This window comes from Poromitra crassiceps, assembly GCF_964638095.1.
Source record: "Poromitra crassiceps genome assembly, chromosome: 12".
NCBI lineage: Eukaryota > Metazoa > Chordata > Actinopteri > Beryciformes > Melamphaidae > Poromitra > Poromitra crassiceps.
In genome coordinates this window covers 16,824,616-16,843,016 of record NC_139632.1, presented here as the reverse complement: position 1 = coordinate 16,843,016, position 18,401 = coordinate 16,824,616, and the positions used below count along the sequence as shown (strand labels likewise).

At 45.1% G+C, this 18,401-nt stretch overlaps 1 protein-coding gene across 1 annotated transcript; it reads right to left on the bottom strand.

Moving 5' to 3' along the window:
- Position 1: 1 nt before the first annotated feature.
- On the bottom strand, positions 2-2,764 carry nr2c2ap (nuclear receptor 2C2-associated protein; the record flags this gene model as incomplete). The annotated part of the gene is made up of 5 exons (XM_083647885.1): positions 2-148; positions 1,921-1,988; positions 2,158-2,263; positions 2,398-2,488; positions 2,727-2,764. 5 exons carry the CDS (start codon positions 2,762-2,764, stop codon positions 26-28), a joined length of 426 nt encoding a protein of 141 aa, XP_083504011.1. The 3' UTR covers positions 2-25.
- Between the last annotated feature and the right edge of the window lie 15,637 nt (positions 2,765-18,401).

The window sequence follows — 18,401 nt, the reverse complement described above, 5'->3', positions numbered from 1 at the left end:
TGGGTCCCTTCTCTCATGGTGCGAGTCATGAAGCGTGTTCCCCCAGGACGTCCAAGCAATAAACAATAATTCTCCCAAAAAAGTCTGTACTATTCTCAAACACTATTTTTACTTTCTTCACTGCAGCGGCCTCCTGTATGGGAAAGCTGTGGGTGTGGAGTTAAGAACAAGATAAGCATGGCAGTGATGAGAGACATGCCCAGGAAAATATTATTTGATACTTCTGTTATGTACCATCCAGGCACAGAGAGAAAACATGCAGCATTCAGCATTATCATATATATGTATCATGTCACATAGTACAAGAGCAGGTATAGCTTGAACAGAATAAATTAATCTAGAACGTTAAATTGAATTTGGCATAAAAATACATGTTGGCTCAAACATGTAATGGAACAGACATTTGCCTAATTTCTTTGTTCCAGCAGAATATTGATATTGGCATACATCATTGGGGGTTCTCTATTCTAGCCCGAGCAGATGCCCTCCCAACTCAAGAAGAGAGGCATCTTGCCACAGAGTCACTACGCCAAAGAATCAGTCGCCATGCTGCCACGCCATCAGAATTAGTGCCATACCGTTTCAGGCCATGAATATTATCGCCATGCCATACTTTAATAAAGCTTGCTGATTAACCTTACCCTCTGGTCTCTCATGATTGAAATGATGGTCTCGACCTAGTTTCAAGATGAAGACCAGACACGCTGCCTCGCGCCACACGTAATCTAGTGACATAGCGACCTCATCATCACATGTAATCCTAGCGTGACGACAAGTGCAGTAATCCCAGCGTGACGTTCGCGTGACGCACTTGCCTAGGTGACGCCGTTAATGTCGTCAGTGCAGTAATCCCAGCGTGACGTTCGCGTGACGCACTTGCCTAGGTGACGGCGTTAATGTCGTCAGTGCCGAGGCTATGACGCGGCAGTACTTATAGCCACGCTTGGCGCACCATCGTCCTCCTTCCCTGATCTCTGGCCGCTACACCTGAGCTGATCTCATCCCTTCTCTGGAAGCCGCGTTTCACCCCACCCACCTCCCCAGTCCACCACCAATGTATTGACTCCTGAAGAATCCCCTACGGGGGGGGGTTCTCTATTCTAGCCCAAGCAGATGCCCTCCCGCCTCAAGAAGAGAGGCATCTTGCCACGGAGTCACTACGCCTGGCCATGGGTATGCTTGCAAACGATGAATAACGCGTGATCAAGTGTGTATCAGAGTGTTGACATTTAGTGTTGTATAAGACTGAATTAAAACATGCATAATGCATTTATCTACTTTTTATTTTAAAACGTATTGAAGAGAAAATAATCCTCACACTTAAATCTGTGCAAATGCCCACATTTATTTGCTGAGCTTTCGATCTGACCTTCATCAGAAGGTCATCATGAAGGTCTAACAAGAGATGTATGCTCTGATGAAGGTCTAACAGAGATGTATGCTCTGATGAAGGTCTAACAGATGTATGCTCTGATGAAGGTCTAACAGAGATGTATGCTCTGATGAAGGTCTAACAGATGTATGCTCTGATGAAGGTTGAACAGAGATGTATGCTCTGATGAAGGTCGAACAGAGATGTATGCTCTGATGAAGGTCGAACAGAGATGTATGCTCTGATGAAGGTCTAACAGACTGAAAGCTTGGCAAATAAATGGGAGCCTTTGCACAGATGTACTGTAAGTGTGCAGATTCTTTTCTTTTCAATATGTACTCATTGCTTCCAGCACCTTAACAAAGACTAAGCCGGGTGGAGTGCATTATTTAAAAAAATATAAAATGTTAAGATATTTTCACATTTGACTCCCATTTCACTGGCACCAGATAAAAAAAAGAGTGAGAAAAAGTTTGGTTTGGTTCGATTCATGTCACAAAATATTGTCTATAATTGATCTCTTCCAAATGAGCACGAATGAAGGATATCTGAAGAGAGTTGTTGTCTTCTGGGTAAAAATTACTGATCATGGTAAAGTCTGCATCTGTTGGGCATCCTGAGGAAAACACAAGAGGAAAGTTATCAGGCTTATCTTATTATAGTAACAGCATATAAGCCTGATACAGCAATGTTACAGCGATTATAAGGTGTGCAAAATGAGGCATGGACAGACAATGGATAGTGTATATTGGCACAATGTATGGAGCAGGTATTTCTCACTCTACCTTCCAGTCTGCAGCTTTTTCCTGAGAAGCCTCCTTGGAACTGAACCTTTAACTCGGACACCTTGGCAGGCTGTGGGAACTCCAGAGAAACCCACTGGGAATCACCCTGCCAAAGCCAGGACAACTGATATATCACTGTGGTAAGTACAGTCAAAGTTTAACACAGGCTAGGCTACAGTATTACACCCGTGTCAGGGTAAACACCTGCTTATTCAGACTTTAAGGGATTCATAGTTTTACCTGGTCTGAGTTCCAGCATGTTTCTTCATTGCAGTCAAACATGTACTTCTTCCCAAACTGCTTCACATCTCTATTCAGCACAGAACTCACTCTGAAATTTGAGTAATGGCTAGCTGTCAATGTTCATTGATTAGACGAGTAACTTTGACATTAGCTAGGCTAATTCATTCACATGTAGCAACCTATGCTTAGCCCTCCCTATGCTAAGCAATGCAGTAAATCCACGTGTCGTTTCACAGAGATGTCGTTACACTCAGTAAACTCGGTTATCTTACATGTATCTAGTGCCCAGATGTGTATAATTTCATTCAGAGAGTATTCATATTTACCTGCTCTGGGTTTCATTGCAAATCAATGACGAAGTCATGTCGGATTTTCAAGTTGAGGGCAATTTGCCGTATCGCACAGAAAGTGACGTGGTGCACTTTACAACAGTGATGGCAACAGATGTGGCGTTGTTGTTATTTTCTCCACTAGATGGCAATGGTGTTCTTTCAAATGGTTGATTGCAAAGCGGCAGCTAGCAGCCACGAGGCACGAGGAGCAGATAGCAGGTAAAACTGTTTTATCATCTGTATCTTGTGCCCATAACATCTCAACCTATTTCGTCTGGCTAATCAGGTAATGATGTTTAACTTAGACTCTTTGTTCCCTCCATGTGTTTGCACCTGTGCAGGTCACAGTCACACCTTTGTCTACAGAGGATCATCCCCCATCGAGATAGCAATTGATTAGGAAGACAGCACTTGAGGCACCGGGCTATCCAAAAGGTGAATCGATCAGCTAACCAATTGCAATCTTTCAACAATCAAACAGGCAGGACAACAGAGGAAAGGCAGTGGTAGATGTTGCACATGTGGTTTTAGGATAGCAGTTGTGCTTTTATTGTTTCATTGATTGACCAAAGTGGATTGAATTATAGTTTATTTTACTTCGAAATAGTCAATAACACCAACATGTGCTTTGTTGTTCTCATTAGTGAGAAGCATTGCTCTTCATAACCTGAGAAGCAATAACACAGCAGGTGTGCATGTGGTGTGCGTGTGTGGTGTGCGTCTGTGTGTCTGTGTGTGTGTGTGTGTGTGTGTGTGTGTGTGTGTGTGTGCGCGCGTGTGCGTGTGTGTGGAGATGGAGGCCCCCTGCTGAGGTTTGGTCACAGTGTCCCCCTCACTGCAGATAATCAATAGGTCTGAATTACCAAAGCTGATGAAACCCAGCCTGCGTGAAAATTGCCCCGGGGACTGCAGGGGGAGAGTGGGGGCTGCAGGGGGAGAGTGAGGGGGAGTGACGGTTTCTAACAATAATAGGCTGCGGTGCAAACCCCCACCCTCTCCACCTCCACACAGACACACCATCACCAGCATTGACTTTGTCCAGCTCGCATATTGTATATATGATGCATGGCAGTCCACTCTCAGTGCTTGAGATTGAGAGTAAATAGTGTTTCAGAGGTGCTATAGGTACGATTTTCTACGTCACAAAATGACCATATTACATCTGCAGCGGTTTGATAGGGCGGTTAATCGATACCATCAATTCAATGATTACTCTGCCAGGTGCTGAGATTTATACCGTGAATCAAAACTCACCTTCCGGCTCTGTTTTGAAACAGCAGCAGTAGGCTACCTACCTTCTCACATGTTCACCAGCTCAGTGACGTAGGACAGAGCTGTGAGTGAGCAGCACCCACGCTGCCCAGCATCGCAATTAGTTCTCAAGGCAGAAAAGCAAATGACAAAGCAGCAGTCTATTTTCACAGTGTTTTTGCAAGTGATATATTACCTCTGCACTAGACATTTCTGTTCGGGTTTCTGCTCTAATGAGCTAGTTTACTCGTCGGTAATTGTGTACTCGTCTCTAAAATATCACTTGTGATGGTGACGGAGTGTCTCCGTTTCCTTTTCCAGTTCGAGGCCTCTGTTTGCATCTCTGTGCTCGCATCTCATGGTCAACTCTTATATCTATCTATCTATCTATCTATCTATCTATCTATCTATCTATCTATCTATCTATCTATCTATCTATGTTCATGACCGATCAAACCACATCAAACAAATCCTCATATTCCCTCTGCTCTTTCACCACCGCTGTTGTTCTGGAGAGTTTTTGTCACCTTTATTTCTGGGTCGTGTCTCATCATGAGGCAAGATTAGTGAGTGTGATTATTGTAAGTCGCTTTGGATAAAAGCGTCTGCCAAATGACGTGATGTAACGTAATGTAATGTGAGTTAGCGAGCTAACGGTGGGCTTAAACCTGGCTCTTGGGTCTGAAGGAGGTGCCTCACGTTTTTTTAAGCAAGCTGTATCGCCACGTTCACTCGGCCTGCACACCCTCCCTGGCCGCTCCAGAGCAGGTTATGCTCCGGTTATCAGATCTAAACATCGTCACAAATAAAACTCTCTCCCTAGAGGTGTCTGTGGACCTGTGTGCACCGACTGTAAGAAATGCTCTTTGAAGGCAATGCTTTGTTACCCCTAATGATTTATTATATACAGAGATACAGCATAATAGATGCTTGTGGCTTTTCCAGGCCATTTGCCCACTCTGGCTATAAAAGAGGTCTTTTGTCACGTAGCAGGCACAGGTAGCTTACATTAGATGGCCATAAATAATGTTGACCATAGTTATCAATAATGAATGAATTTTACGCTTGCTGGAATTCTTTCATAGGATTCCCAGCAGTGATTAGTACAAGTATAGATTGCGCCCATTTTCACATGGGCTCAGCCCTGGGAGAACGCCAGGCTGACCTTGTGAATAGAAAATCATTTCACAGCGTCAATGTGATGATGACACCAATATTGTATGATATCAATGAAGTGTGTGCCCACTCGGCCTTTCAGTGAAAAGGCATTGAAAAGCCTCAGAAACAAATCTGTCCTGTGTCGGAGCTTTTAGACGTGTTGAAGGCTCTCTCCTTTTCTGAGATGTCTTCAGCACAGCTGCAAAACGATGTGAATATTCTTCATCTAATTATTGGTATTATCTGTCATTTCCCTCCAGCAATCCGAGTCTCTAGCCTTGGCATCAGAAAGAAAGAAACCTTTCGCTCTTATAAGCGTTTTGCATTTCTCTCGTTTGCTAAAAATCACAGTTTGTAATATAGCTGACAGAATAGCGTGCATGACAGTTAGAGTGTGCCAGGAGCATGCGGATGAAATGTGACCTCTGATGGAGAGGGATTTGTGGGCGAGAGACTTCAGAGAGAGACAGAGAGAGAGAGAGAAAGAGACAGAGAGGAGAGAGAGAGAAAGAGACAGAGAGAGAGAGAGAGAGAGACAGAGACAGACAGAGAGAGAGAGAGAGAGAGAGGGGACATGGTGCATGATATTGGGTTCAAGGGTTGTATAGGCAGACAGACAATGAAACGGATGTAAGACGTATGGGCGTGTTGACTGTCTTTGGAGTAAATAAGCTGGGCGTCATGAGGTGAAACAGCCTCTCTGTCTCTGGTCTATTCCAGACGGACTTTACGAGCTGTGGGCACTTGTGCAGATTGCCCTGATGAGTTGGGTGATTAATCCTTTTGCTGCTGTTGAGTGTTCGCCAAGGGACACAGCAGTCGGGCTGGGGCCTCACCACAACACATTTAGCTGTGCCCTTTCTGCCCACATGACAAACTGACTGCCCTGACAGTCTGACTCAACTAAAGTTGTTTGTAGTTCACTTTGATTAAGGAGAAGTCTGCAACTTATTGGGGGGTTGTGGGTGGGGTGTTGGGGGGTGGTGAGGGGAGGCAGTGTGGGTGTTGGGGGGTGGTGAGGGGAGGCAGGCGGTGTGAAAATACTAGGTCTCATCTTTCTGGAGGTGTTACTGTGTTACTGAGGCTGAGCTGAATAGATTTGGAGCTTTTGAAGTTTGCCTGAAGGAAGTCTTTTCATTTGGTCATTTTGGAACAAGTCAGGTGTTGGTGATAGTGTGGACTTGAGTCATTGTCACTGTTTTGATGACTTGCAACTTGACATGACAGAAAATAAATGAATTGAGAGGCTCGACTCGGAAGTGAAACACCCGTGACTTGACTTGAGGGATGATGACTCAAATGCAAATGAAATGATCATGATTGGATGACTACCCTGTCAGTCAAGTTCCTCGTCACCGGACGTTTTTTCCAATGGGGAAGCGAGTGTTAGTCCTTACACCCTCGCTCCCGCTCTAGACTATTTCGGACGGGAGAGATTTCGGATGGGGGGGAATATTTTTTGATTTGGAAGAAATTAAGCTTAATAAAGCGTAATAAAAATAAAAAACAATGAAAAATGCAAAACTATAATCATTTGTTGGGACTTTACTTGCCTTTAACTAAGGACTCGACTTGACTTGACATGTGACCTGTGACTTAACTTGCCCAAGAAAAAAAAAATACTGGTACTTGCTTGAGACTTGAGTCACATGTCAGACAATAAAGGTATTGAATAGAGTAGAATATTTTGGAAAGGAGAATGCCATGATGTTGCTTACTGGTCCTAAATCAATTGACTTAGTTTGGGGAAGATAATGTGGTGTTCTTCAGATTCCAACTCATTAGAATAAAGGAGGAAATGGGGCAGAAACGTGAGGCGCATCTGCCGTCTGTGGCAGCAAATTAACGCGGGACCTTGAGCTGCGGCGCCGTTTCCTGGCACAGGCTCTCTTCTCACTCATCCCCACGCTGAAACGTTCTGCTCCACTTTGACTGAGCTTCTTTCATTAACCCATTGATACCTGATGCAGCATTTGCGTGTATATCCCTTATTTGCGTGCGTATCCCTTTAAGACCGCGAACCGCTAACGCGGTTCGCGGTCTTAAAGGGATACACACACAAATGCTGCATCAGGTATCAATGGGTTAAGACCATTAAAAGGCAAAGGCATTTGCACAATATGCTCTGCTGCCTTCATTACAAAGCACACTCACTGTAGATGTACTCACTCACCATGGAGAGCGTTGGACACCGAGTGAGCTCACTTTCAGCAGCGTCTCTTGTGTTTTCCTCCTGGCCAGTGTGAAGGTGGACACGCACACTTTCACCACTCTCAATTACCAACAGATTGATGGATGGCCCCGGCTTAATGGAGCTCTCTGATTGGCTGCTGTTTAGTCCGGGGAGGTGTGGGGACTTTAACACAAGAGAGGATGGTCAAATTGTGGAGAGAATATAGCAGTGTGTGTATGCAGTAGCGGCTGCAGATATTATTGTGGCTGGGGGGGAGCTAAGGGGAGCTTAATTATTGACAGCAGGTGCTAACCTTTTTCTAAATAATATAAGAAAAAGAATAACAACAATACTATAAAGTAGGGCGTGGATTAGGCTGATACCGCTACACAAACAGGGCCCCTGCTTTTTCCATTGGGAGCCAAATCCCCAACCCAACATGCTTCACTGAGCTAAAGACTGACTGTGTATTTACAGTCTGATTGCTTTTGTCTGATTGCTTTTTACTATCAAAAAGCAATAGAGCCATTCATATAGACAGCGCTACATATAACAACCAGTTTTGCTACACAACAGCCAGCCTATACAGATGGTCCACTACTGACAGGACTGTCAGTAGTGGCGTTCCCAGACTGTGCTGGACAACTTCAAAACCCATAGAGACAGTCCGCATGTCTGGGAACGCCCATACAGGCTCTAGGAACGCCCACAATAGACGCTGGGTTAGCTGGCTCAATCCTCCCATTCTATCCATTCAGCAAAGTTAGAATTTAGCTGATAGCCCAGCCCAGGCAGACACGATCAGGGATTTAACCACCGCAGTAAACGCACATCTGAGCAGACGTCTTGTGTTCTGCTCTAGAACCCCCAAACCTGTAGTTTAGAGCTGCAGCACCGTCTTTTGGTGAGTCAGCCCATGAGATATATCGACGGTTTTACCCCACTCGCGCGGCAGCCGTTTAACATTTTGTGGGCGTTCCCAGACATTAAAGACCTGATGCAGCATTTGTGTTGTTCTCAGAGATGGGAAGTAACTAAGTACAAATACTTTGTTACTGTACTTAAGTAGGATTTTCAGGTATCTGTACTTTACTGAGTATTTATTCTGTTGACAACTTTTTACTTTTACTCCCTACATTTTAAACAGATATATCTGTACTTTCTACTCCTTACATACATTTTCAAAACAGGCTAGTTACTTCCGTTTTAATGCAGGACAGACACAAACAATGTAACACGGTTTGTCTGTCTCTCTTGTCGCACATCCAAAACAAGACAGAGTCTAAATAAGGCGTGGCCGATGATGTCACAAATAAATCACTGATGATGTCACGGATGATATCATCAGTGATGTCACTTGAGCAATTGCGATGTCATCAGTGATGTACTCGAGCGTAGTGATGTCATCAGTCAGTGATTCAACAGTGATGTCACTTGCGCACTTGTGATGCCCTCAGTGATGTCACTCAAGCAATTGTGATGTCATCAGTTATAATGTAATCCTACAATGTGATGTAATAATGTTATGTCATAATGCCATGATGTCATAATGTTATGATGTCATAATGTCCAACCCACATTCAGGCCCTTCATAATGCCTTCTGTTTGAGATAGTCTTTCACTGTACAGATCTGAAGGAATGGCTGTTCGAGCAGGTTATGACCACAGGCTCCATGATGCCGCCTGGGCAGGAAACCTGGACAAACTGAGGAGCCTGCTGCAGGAAGACTGCTTCAGAAAGCGGATCAATGAGCACCAGTGTTTGATTTCGAGTGAGGTGTGGATGTGGACCCCTCTGGTGCACGCAGCCATGAACGGTCATGCTGCCTGTGTGGACTACCTGATCACCCAGGGAGCCCAGGTAGAGCTAGCTGATAACTATGACTGGACACCTCTCTCCCATGCCGTGTACAACGGTCACCTGGACTGTGTCCGCATCCTCCTGGAAGCCGGGGCCGACCCCAACAGAAGCATAAACGGCTCATACACCCCGCTCATCTGGGCTGCCTTTTATGGAAGGCTGGGCATACTGCAAGAACTCATCAGGTTTGGTGCTGTTCCTGTTGACCTAGACAGCGATCACACCCTCAAGAGGTCTCCTCTCTACATCAGTGCTGAACGCAACCACCTGGGCTGTTTCACCCTGTTGCTCCAGGCCGCTGGCGTTCTGACCCGTGACGTGGCTTCTCGCCTGCTGGAGGTGTTGCTGTGGCATAGGTGCAACGCGGCCTTCGTCCAGCTGCTTCTGGACCACGGCGCAGACCCGGCCCTGGTGACCTTTGGGCAAGCAGAGCTGGAGGAGAGGGCGGATCCCGAGGCACTCAGGGTCTTTCTGGAGGCCAAGAGATGTCCTCCCAGTCTGGCCCACGTGTGTCGGACCAGGATTCGCCAAGCACTGGGCACACATCGCCTGAACCAAGTCCACTCGCTACCACTAACACCAGTGATGAAGGATTTTGTGCTCCACCAAAACTGACTTGATGGACTGTCAGTCTATTTTCATTTCCTAGATTTACTTCTGGAGTATGTCCGTGTTCGCTTGCTTCATCATCTCCAGAGTCCCCACCCCAGATTTGAGCGCGCACAGCACACGGAAATTCTGTTTATCTTACTCACTTAATTCACAAACAATATTTTATTTTTCTGTACTTTCCCTACTCAAGAGCCACAATCCAAAAAAGCAAATTTGTCCGAGTAAACCCTCTCCTGATACAAATCAAAAACAGGACCTCCGGCAATGTTATCAGTTCAGTTTGTTCCCCCACATGTAAACCCTCTTACCAAACAAATCAATAAAAGATCTTTCCAAAAAAAGAATGACTAACCAAAACATCTCTGACTCTGTCAGAGTTACCTCCGGGACCGGTCAATTGGTCAACTTTGTGCACACAGGATATGTATGAGTGCCTGGATGGCGAGCAACTTAGATGGAGAGCTCAGTCAAACTATATTTAACGTTAGTTTCCATTGCGAATTCTACACCGGCACCCTATCGTGGGTCACCTCTGGCCCGCGGGCCGTAAGTTGAGTATCACTTCTATAGCATGTAAGAACTGAGATGCCTGTGGTTCCCCAGGGTTTACAAACCTGAGCATCAGCAGGGCGTCGATGGGCAGGATTTATAAAGTGTTTCTGTTTCAACTTCATGCTCCAGCAGTCAGAATCCCTGCTTGCTCATGATGTGGTCGGGGGCCCACAGGACAAGCGTCAGCCCCACTATCACAACTCCCCCCCCCCTCCTCCCCAGCTTCTGATATCCGGGCGAGGCAAAAGCCCTGCGGTAATGACTGGAGCGCTAGAAGGCTCTCGGAGGAACTACAGTGGCGAGAGCAGCTACACCTCCAGCATATATCATCATGGCGGGTTTACAGGGGTTTTCCATGGGGAATAGCGGGATCTCATGGTTCAGGGAGCTTCACTTGAATCTTCAGGTTCGGTTCATAGCCTGCAAATAGAACATGAGATGGATTGTCACGGCTGTATTTCACAGCTGTGGCGTTCTGTCATGTTTTCATGTTTTTAAAATCTGTAGAGATGGATTTTATGATTACACGCTGATTTTTAATTCAGCATGATGCATCATTCATTTTTCTTCTGGTCTTTGAAGTCTTACGCGTGGGTCTCTGTGTCAGCCTCGATGCAGCTCAGGCTGTCTAGACGAGGAGGAGAACTACATGCATGCTACTCTGTTTTCCGGGGGGTTGGCCCTGTTGCATGCTTGGCCCCCCTTTTTCTTTGTTCTTCTTCAGTCTCTTTGTCTCACTTATTTCACAGCAACCAGATATATCAGATTCAGATATCAGTATAAATATCAGGTGGATATCAGTATAAATATCAGGTGGATATCAGTATAAATATCAGGTGGATATCAATGTCAAGTGGATATCAGTATAAATATCAGGTGGATATCAGTAGCCTATAAATAACAGGTGGATATCAGTATAAATATCAGGTGATGTCATCAGGGATGTCATTTGAGCAATTGTGATGTCATCAGTGATGTCATAAATCCTTCCTGGATGAGGCTATATAAGTGGAACGGTGGCACGGTGGAAGACGGCCGCTGCTCCAAAAACAATAATTCTGACCTTCAGGTACGATAATTCAACATTTCCCACCTGGCAACACTGCGTGTGTTGCTTGAAGCTCCGTTCATTAGCAGTAGCGTATTGTTTCCCTTTTCAGAAGCTTCATTTACAAACAGAAGACTCATATGTGCGAGCGATATTATCACGAATTTATCAAGTGGAACCTGGGCTCCGTTACTCGGAGAAAGAAGAAGCTCCTCTCTTATGGACTTTTAGGTTTAGCTGTGAAGCTAACGTTAGCTGTGAAGCTATTGGAGCTTTGAAGGATAAAGTTTGTCAGTAAAGTCACTGTGTGAAAATGAACATGTCTAAAGTCCAGAAGCTGAGAGCGGTGGTGAAACAGCGCGGCTGTTGGAGAGATACAGTATTTGGGCTGTTTGAAAGAATGATGGCAGAGTACAAGGAGGAAGCTACTCGTTCACAAGAGGAGATCGATCGACAACAAAAACTGCTGGATGCTGTGCGGTTACACAGAGAAGCCTTTCCTCGAGACCTCCAGCAGCTGTTGGTCATTGGGGAGGGGGTTCCCGCTGAGCAGCAGGAGTGAAACCCCAGTCTGCACCAGGAGGACCCAGAGCCCCCACACATTAAAGAGGAACAGGAGGAACTCTGGATCAGTCAGGAGGAAGAACAGCTTCAGGAAGGCTCAGACCCCCCACACATTAAAGAGGAACAGGAGGACCCAGAGCCCCCACTCATTAAAGAGGAACAGGAGGAACTCTGGATCCGTCAGGAGGGAGAGCAGCTTCAGGAAGACTCAGACCCCCCACACATTAAAGAGGAACAGGAGATCTGGACCAGTCAGGAAGAGGGAGAGCAGCTTCAAGGGCTGGAGGAGGCTGATATCACCAACTTCCCATTCACTGCTGTTCCTGTGAAGACTGCAGATGAGGAAGAGAAGCCTCAGTCCTCACAGCTTCATCAAAGCCAAACTGTGGAGAACAGAGAGGCAGAGCCTCTAGCCAGCAGCTCAACTGAACGGATGAAAACAGAAGCTGATGGAGAGGACAGAGTATCAGAACCAGCCAGGAACTTATATCTTATATATCCAGCTAATTCACAACCAACTAGTCATGACAAGACTTTAGACTCTTCTGTAACTGAAGACAATGATGATGAAGGGATGGAAACTAGTGAACCTCAGTTAGGTTTAGACTCACAGAAAAACCGCGAAGTTTTTGGGAAGAAACACTTCAGCTGCTCAGGTTGTGGTAAAATATTTGGTATTGAAGCACACTTGAAGACACACATAATAGTCCACACAGGTGAGAAACAATTTAACTCCTCAGTCTGTGGTAAAGGTTTTGGTCGTAAAGGAGACTTGAAGACACACACGATGATCAACACATGAGATAAACAATTTAATTGCTCAATCTGTGGTAAAGGTTTTGGTAGTAAAGGAGACTTGAAGACACACATGATAGTGGAGATAAACAATTTAATTGCTCTGTGAGTCTGTGGTAAAGGTTTTGGTCAAAAGGGAAACCTGAAGAAACAATTGAAAATCGACACAGGAGAGTAAACATTTAATTCAGTGTTTCCCATGGCCAGGGAAGGATTTGAGGATTGGTGAGTTTTCTTAGTGTTTATGTATGTATGTATGTATGTATGTATGTATGTATGTATGTATGTATGTATGTATGTATGTATGTATGTATGTATGTATGTATGTATGTATGTATGTATGTATGTATGTATGTATGTATGTATGTATGTATGTATGTATGTATGTATGTGAATGTTGTGTGTTTATATCACCAATAAAAATGATGCAATAAAAAAGTTTGTGCTTCCCAGCTCTAATCTTATTTCATACGCTCTCTCTTCAAAATTGTTTGATTTTCATCATAATCTGGTCCATCTACGCAGTCAGTCACTCATGTCAACCAAAAATATTTTAATATCTGAAAGGAAACGATCCCCTTGTCATTTCTATCATCTCTAGTGTCGTACATAGGGTGCAGAGTAGACAGCTAGTGGACCAGAGCTGGATTGACTGACATGTCAATCTGGCCCTTTTCATTTCAGAACCCATGCCTGCTAAGCAGCCCCAAGGAAGCATTCATATAGACTCAGCAACACACCTTGTGAACATGTGCAACTAGTGTGAACAGGGCGAAAAGGTAAAAAAAAAAAAAAACGGGGGTGGGGGTGGGGGACAAACAGAAAATGCTTCCATACTGCTCACCTGGTGTAATCAAAGTCTCCACAACCTTGAGATGCCAAGTTGACTTGAAAAGACACCATTTACAGTACACCCTGTTTTTAGCTGGAATCTTCACTGTAGCAGGAGGCTACAGGAGCTGCAACTCTCCCTGCTCCAGCACATGGCTACATACAGTATTCTAACCAAACATCTCCGACGCTGTCAGAGTTACCTCTAAGACCGGTCAGTTGGTCAACTTTGACCGAGACATTTCTTTTGTAACGTCATTACCCTTTTATTTGACCACCATTCCATTTTGTTTTAGGGGGGTACAGTCTGAAGAAGGACGACTGAGGACAAATGCCCTGAGATGGATTCAGACTCACACCGCCACATGGTAAGTGCCACTTCATGCCAGCCCCTGAGGCTTGGTGTCTTTAACTGCAGTATGTACATGTAGCTCACGTCATGATGGAGAGAAGCCATGCTGGATGGTTGTGGTTGTTCCGTTGACCTTTGACCTTTGAGAACTATACTAGCTATATCGCCCCAGCAAGCACAGAAATCATGCAATGTAATCATGCATGTGTAGAGCCACACAGACAGACGCATATGAGCATCTGTCTGTATACACACAGGTATACAGACGGATAGACCATCACCACACACACTTTATGGAGGCCTTTTATGGGTTTATATTGACTCTGCCTAGGCCAGGCAGAAACAAACACATAGTAGCCTACCATGTTAAAAAGGAGAAGGTTCAAGAAGGTTCACAGGGTGTCACGGTTCGGTACATTTTCGATACAGCAAAAAAAGGAAATGCCAGAGAAATTTCCTAGATTTTGTCTTTTCCGTCTCAGATTTAGTTTTCCATGATATCCTAGAAGACTTGCACTCCAGTTCGGTATGAATAAGCATAATGGTTCTACCGACCACCCCTAATGTTCTAGATAGCTATACCTTTTTCTATTTCCACACTGCAGTACTCACAGTTTAATAGAGCGTCTTTTGAATATCAATCGGACAGAAATTCCATTTTTCATTTCACGCTGAATAGCCAAACACTGAACTATTTTCCTGCACTTATCTCTATTTGGTATTTCATTAAAAGCCTATAAATGCCTTGCTATTTTACATGATAATCCATGCGAGGGTAGTAGCACTGTTTGAGGTCAAATCGAGTAAAGTGTTCAAAGCACAATGCACTTATGTATTCACTTATATACACAGATGATGATGATGTGAGAGACGAGTGAGGGGCTGAAGAGCTTGAAATCAAGAGATTAGACTAAAAGAGGGGAGATGAGTTTGTGTCTTAGCGGTGGAGTGTCTCTCACAGAGCGTGTTCAAACCTAGCAGGCAACCGCCCGTGATTATGTGCAGACACCTGAACAACAGTCAGGGCAACTTAGTTTAACCCCGTGCAAATTGTATTTACAGCAATTAATTGAAGCAGATAGCTGCTCCAATTAGGAGCTTTCACTCTCATTATAGCGTGCTATTGCTTCTTGGATGTGACAGACAGCTACAGCAAACACCTGCTGTGTGCAGGCTGTGTGTGTGTGTGTGTGTGTGTGTGTGTGTGTGTGTGTGTGTGTGTGTGTGTGTGTGTGTGTGTGTGTGTGTGTGTGTGTGTGTGTGTGTGTGTGTGTGTGTGCGTGCGTGCGTGTGTGTGTGTGTGTGTGTATACATGAACGACTGAGTGCGTGCGTGCGTGCGTATGTGTGCATGTCAGATAGGGTATGTAATGGTGGCGCGAAGGATATGTGTGTTATATTCGCGGTTGACAGGGTCAAGTGTGTTGCGGTAACAGGTGTGTGTGTGTGTGTGTGTGTGTGTGTGTGTGTGTGTGTGTGTGTATTTGTGTGTATGTATGTTTATGTGGGAGTGTCAGGTGAGTTGTCATGCTATACAGCAGAGCAGTGGGGGTATGAGCATGTGCAGATGTCTGTGTCGGTATGTGGGGTTGACAGGGTTAGATGTATTGTTTGCTTGCACAGCACAGTTTGTGTGTGTAACGTGTCACTGTGTGTGCGTGTGTTTGTGTGCGTGTGCGTGTGTGCGTGCACGCATGTGCATGCGTCTGTTGAAATGTTGAGCTGCTGTCAGATGGGCTGGCTCTTTAATCTGCCCAGGCAGCTTTGTAATTGGACCACTGCATGGAGAGTGGGGACCGCAGCTGATAGTACGCCCACGGTTTGGAGACTGGGGAAATAATAGGCATGGAAGGATGGAGGATGGGTGGCTGGATGCAGAGCGAGGGGAGTGTGTGTGTGTGTGTGTGTGTGTGTGTGTGTGTGTGTGTGTGTGTGTGTGTGTGTGTGTGTGTGTGTGTGTGTGTGTGTGTGTGTGTGTGTGTGTGTGTGTGTGTGTGTGTGTGTGTGTGTGTGTGTGTGTGCGTGTGTGTGCGTGTGTGTGCGTGTGTGTAGGTGTGTGTGGGTGTGTGTAGGGGGGGTTGGGGGTACGAGGACTGGCGTCAGTGGTCCTGGGGGCGGTCACCGAGGCAACAGCATCATCGTCTGGGTCGATCCCCCCGCCTCTTCACCCGCTCAATCTGCTCAGAACCAATTGAGTGCCTGTCTGAATGGATTCCAATGGCAGCCAGAAGAGCCTCGCTGATTTTCATTCAAATGCAATTCAAACAGTTTCACTTTCAATTCCCCTCTCAGCGCGAGGCCTACCGTAATGTGGTCCTCTCCTCTCTGTCCTCCTCCAGTCTCGCTCCCCCCCCCCCCAGTCCTCCCCCCCCCCCCCTTCCCCCCCAAGTAGACCCAGCGCACAGGAGATGAACTCACCAGACAGGTGCCATACTGCTCACAATGACAATTTGCCTTTTGCAAATCAGCCTCTGGCTCCATTGTGTCCCCTGCAATTGAGTTAGCCCATCAGCAGACCCTCAACAGTCTACCCCCATTCCACCCACTCTCTGTCTCTGTCAGGTCCTTTAAGCAGTAATACCAGTGGAGGAGAGTGCCTCCATTTCAAACTGTTCACAATATAGTCCATTGGAAGAGCTTTTTCCTTCATATCACGGAGCTGTTAGGGAGATGTTTATCATAGTGGCTGTGCTGAGGAACGTGCACGACTGCAAATGAACAGTAAGCATGCATCCATTTTCATGCTTTATGTAGCGAGTATACAAATGGTACTATTGTATTGCACTCACAATGCATTATTGTCATATAATACTAGCATGACCCATTTTCAAATGTGAATGAGTGTGGAATCTCTCAGTTCAATTTCGATTTCCAGCGGGCATTATTAACGGGCAGGCAGACCAGCGTTACGCGCCTGGTGACCAAGGAAACATTTATAAAGTTAGCTTAGCATAGTTGTAACTTTATAGCCTAGCGATACGTGCCTGATGATACACAGTCTTGTGCTGATGCTCTGCCACGCGAAAGCCCTCTTGGTAACGTCCTATTAACTGTTTTTAAGGGTGAGTACTTGGTAGTCTGGTAGTCTGCTGAGTGCTGATTCTTAAACAAATCAAATGCTTATGATTGGCGGAGGGGGAGGGGAGGGGGCAGACACATGATCTGCCAGGGCAAATAGAACATGAGCTGGCAGAGTCGTCAGGTTCCCAGGCTAATATAATACCAAACAGCTGAAACATTACTTTCCACTTACGACTAGTCAAATCAAACCACATCATATATATTATCACGCTCCCCCACAGCACTTAAAATAAAATAATAAACTCTCAGAAGTGTTCAGTCTGTTAAGTGAAATAATCCACCTGGTTCCTATATGCTCCCCGCAGAGCTGAGGAGCAGTAAGTGTGAGAGGTTATTTATGAGCAGGTCATGCAGGATGGAGAGATGTGCGGGTGGAGCGTCAGCGGGAGGCTCCTTGGGCAAAAGCCTAATGAACTACTACGTCAAAAAGCAAATGAGTCATCCATCAGGAGAAGTGGCTAGAGGAGCTCCATCCATCTCAGCTCCTCCTGTGCTGCGGCCGCAGCTTTAATCACACTGTATTGCACAGGTCACACAACTAACCATACTGTTGCGCTGAGGCGTACAGGAAGTTAGTCACAAGCACTTGGACGTTTTGTTGTTGTTGTTGTTTTCATCAGTTGAAGTTGTGCCTTGTAAGACATTTGCTCCTTGGTACATTACCAAGCAATGAGACATTGGCAGACAGCACAGGATATAATTAATATGCTTATTAGATGCTGCATTACATGCGATGCGTCGTATCTCTATTGGTTAAGACGGGTCAGGTTGTATATTACTGACCTTTTGTCACTGTCACTCATTAACAGTGAGAGCAGAGAGTTTATTCCGTCTGTGATCACACTGATACACACCTGCACAGGGGATTTGGATTTGGAGAATAATGGAAGTTTGTGAGAGTACCTCCAGAACTGATAGCACTATCAGCTCACTCATGTGTCTACAGTGTTTCTTTTTTCTTTTTTTACTACTACTATAGGTTAAATCTCTCTCACTATCATCTCTTTGATACTCGTCAAAGAGTATCAACGTTGAAAACGCCAAGCCCATGCAGATGCTATTTTCCAATTTTTAAAGTTATACATTATATATATATATATATAACTATATATATATATATATATATATTATACACACACACACACACACACACACACACACACACACACACACACACACACACACACACACACACACACACACACACACACACACACACACACACAAAACATATATATATATATTTGTTGGGTGCTGTTGTTATTTGTACCATGCATGTCAGTCATGTACATTTAGGCTACTATACTGAATGAACAAAGTGATTCTGATTTTAAATCTGTACATTACATCATCACTTCTGGAGAGCAGCTTTGATCAAATGTGCTTTTAATG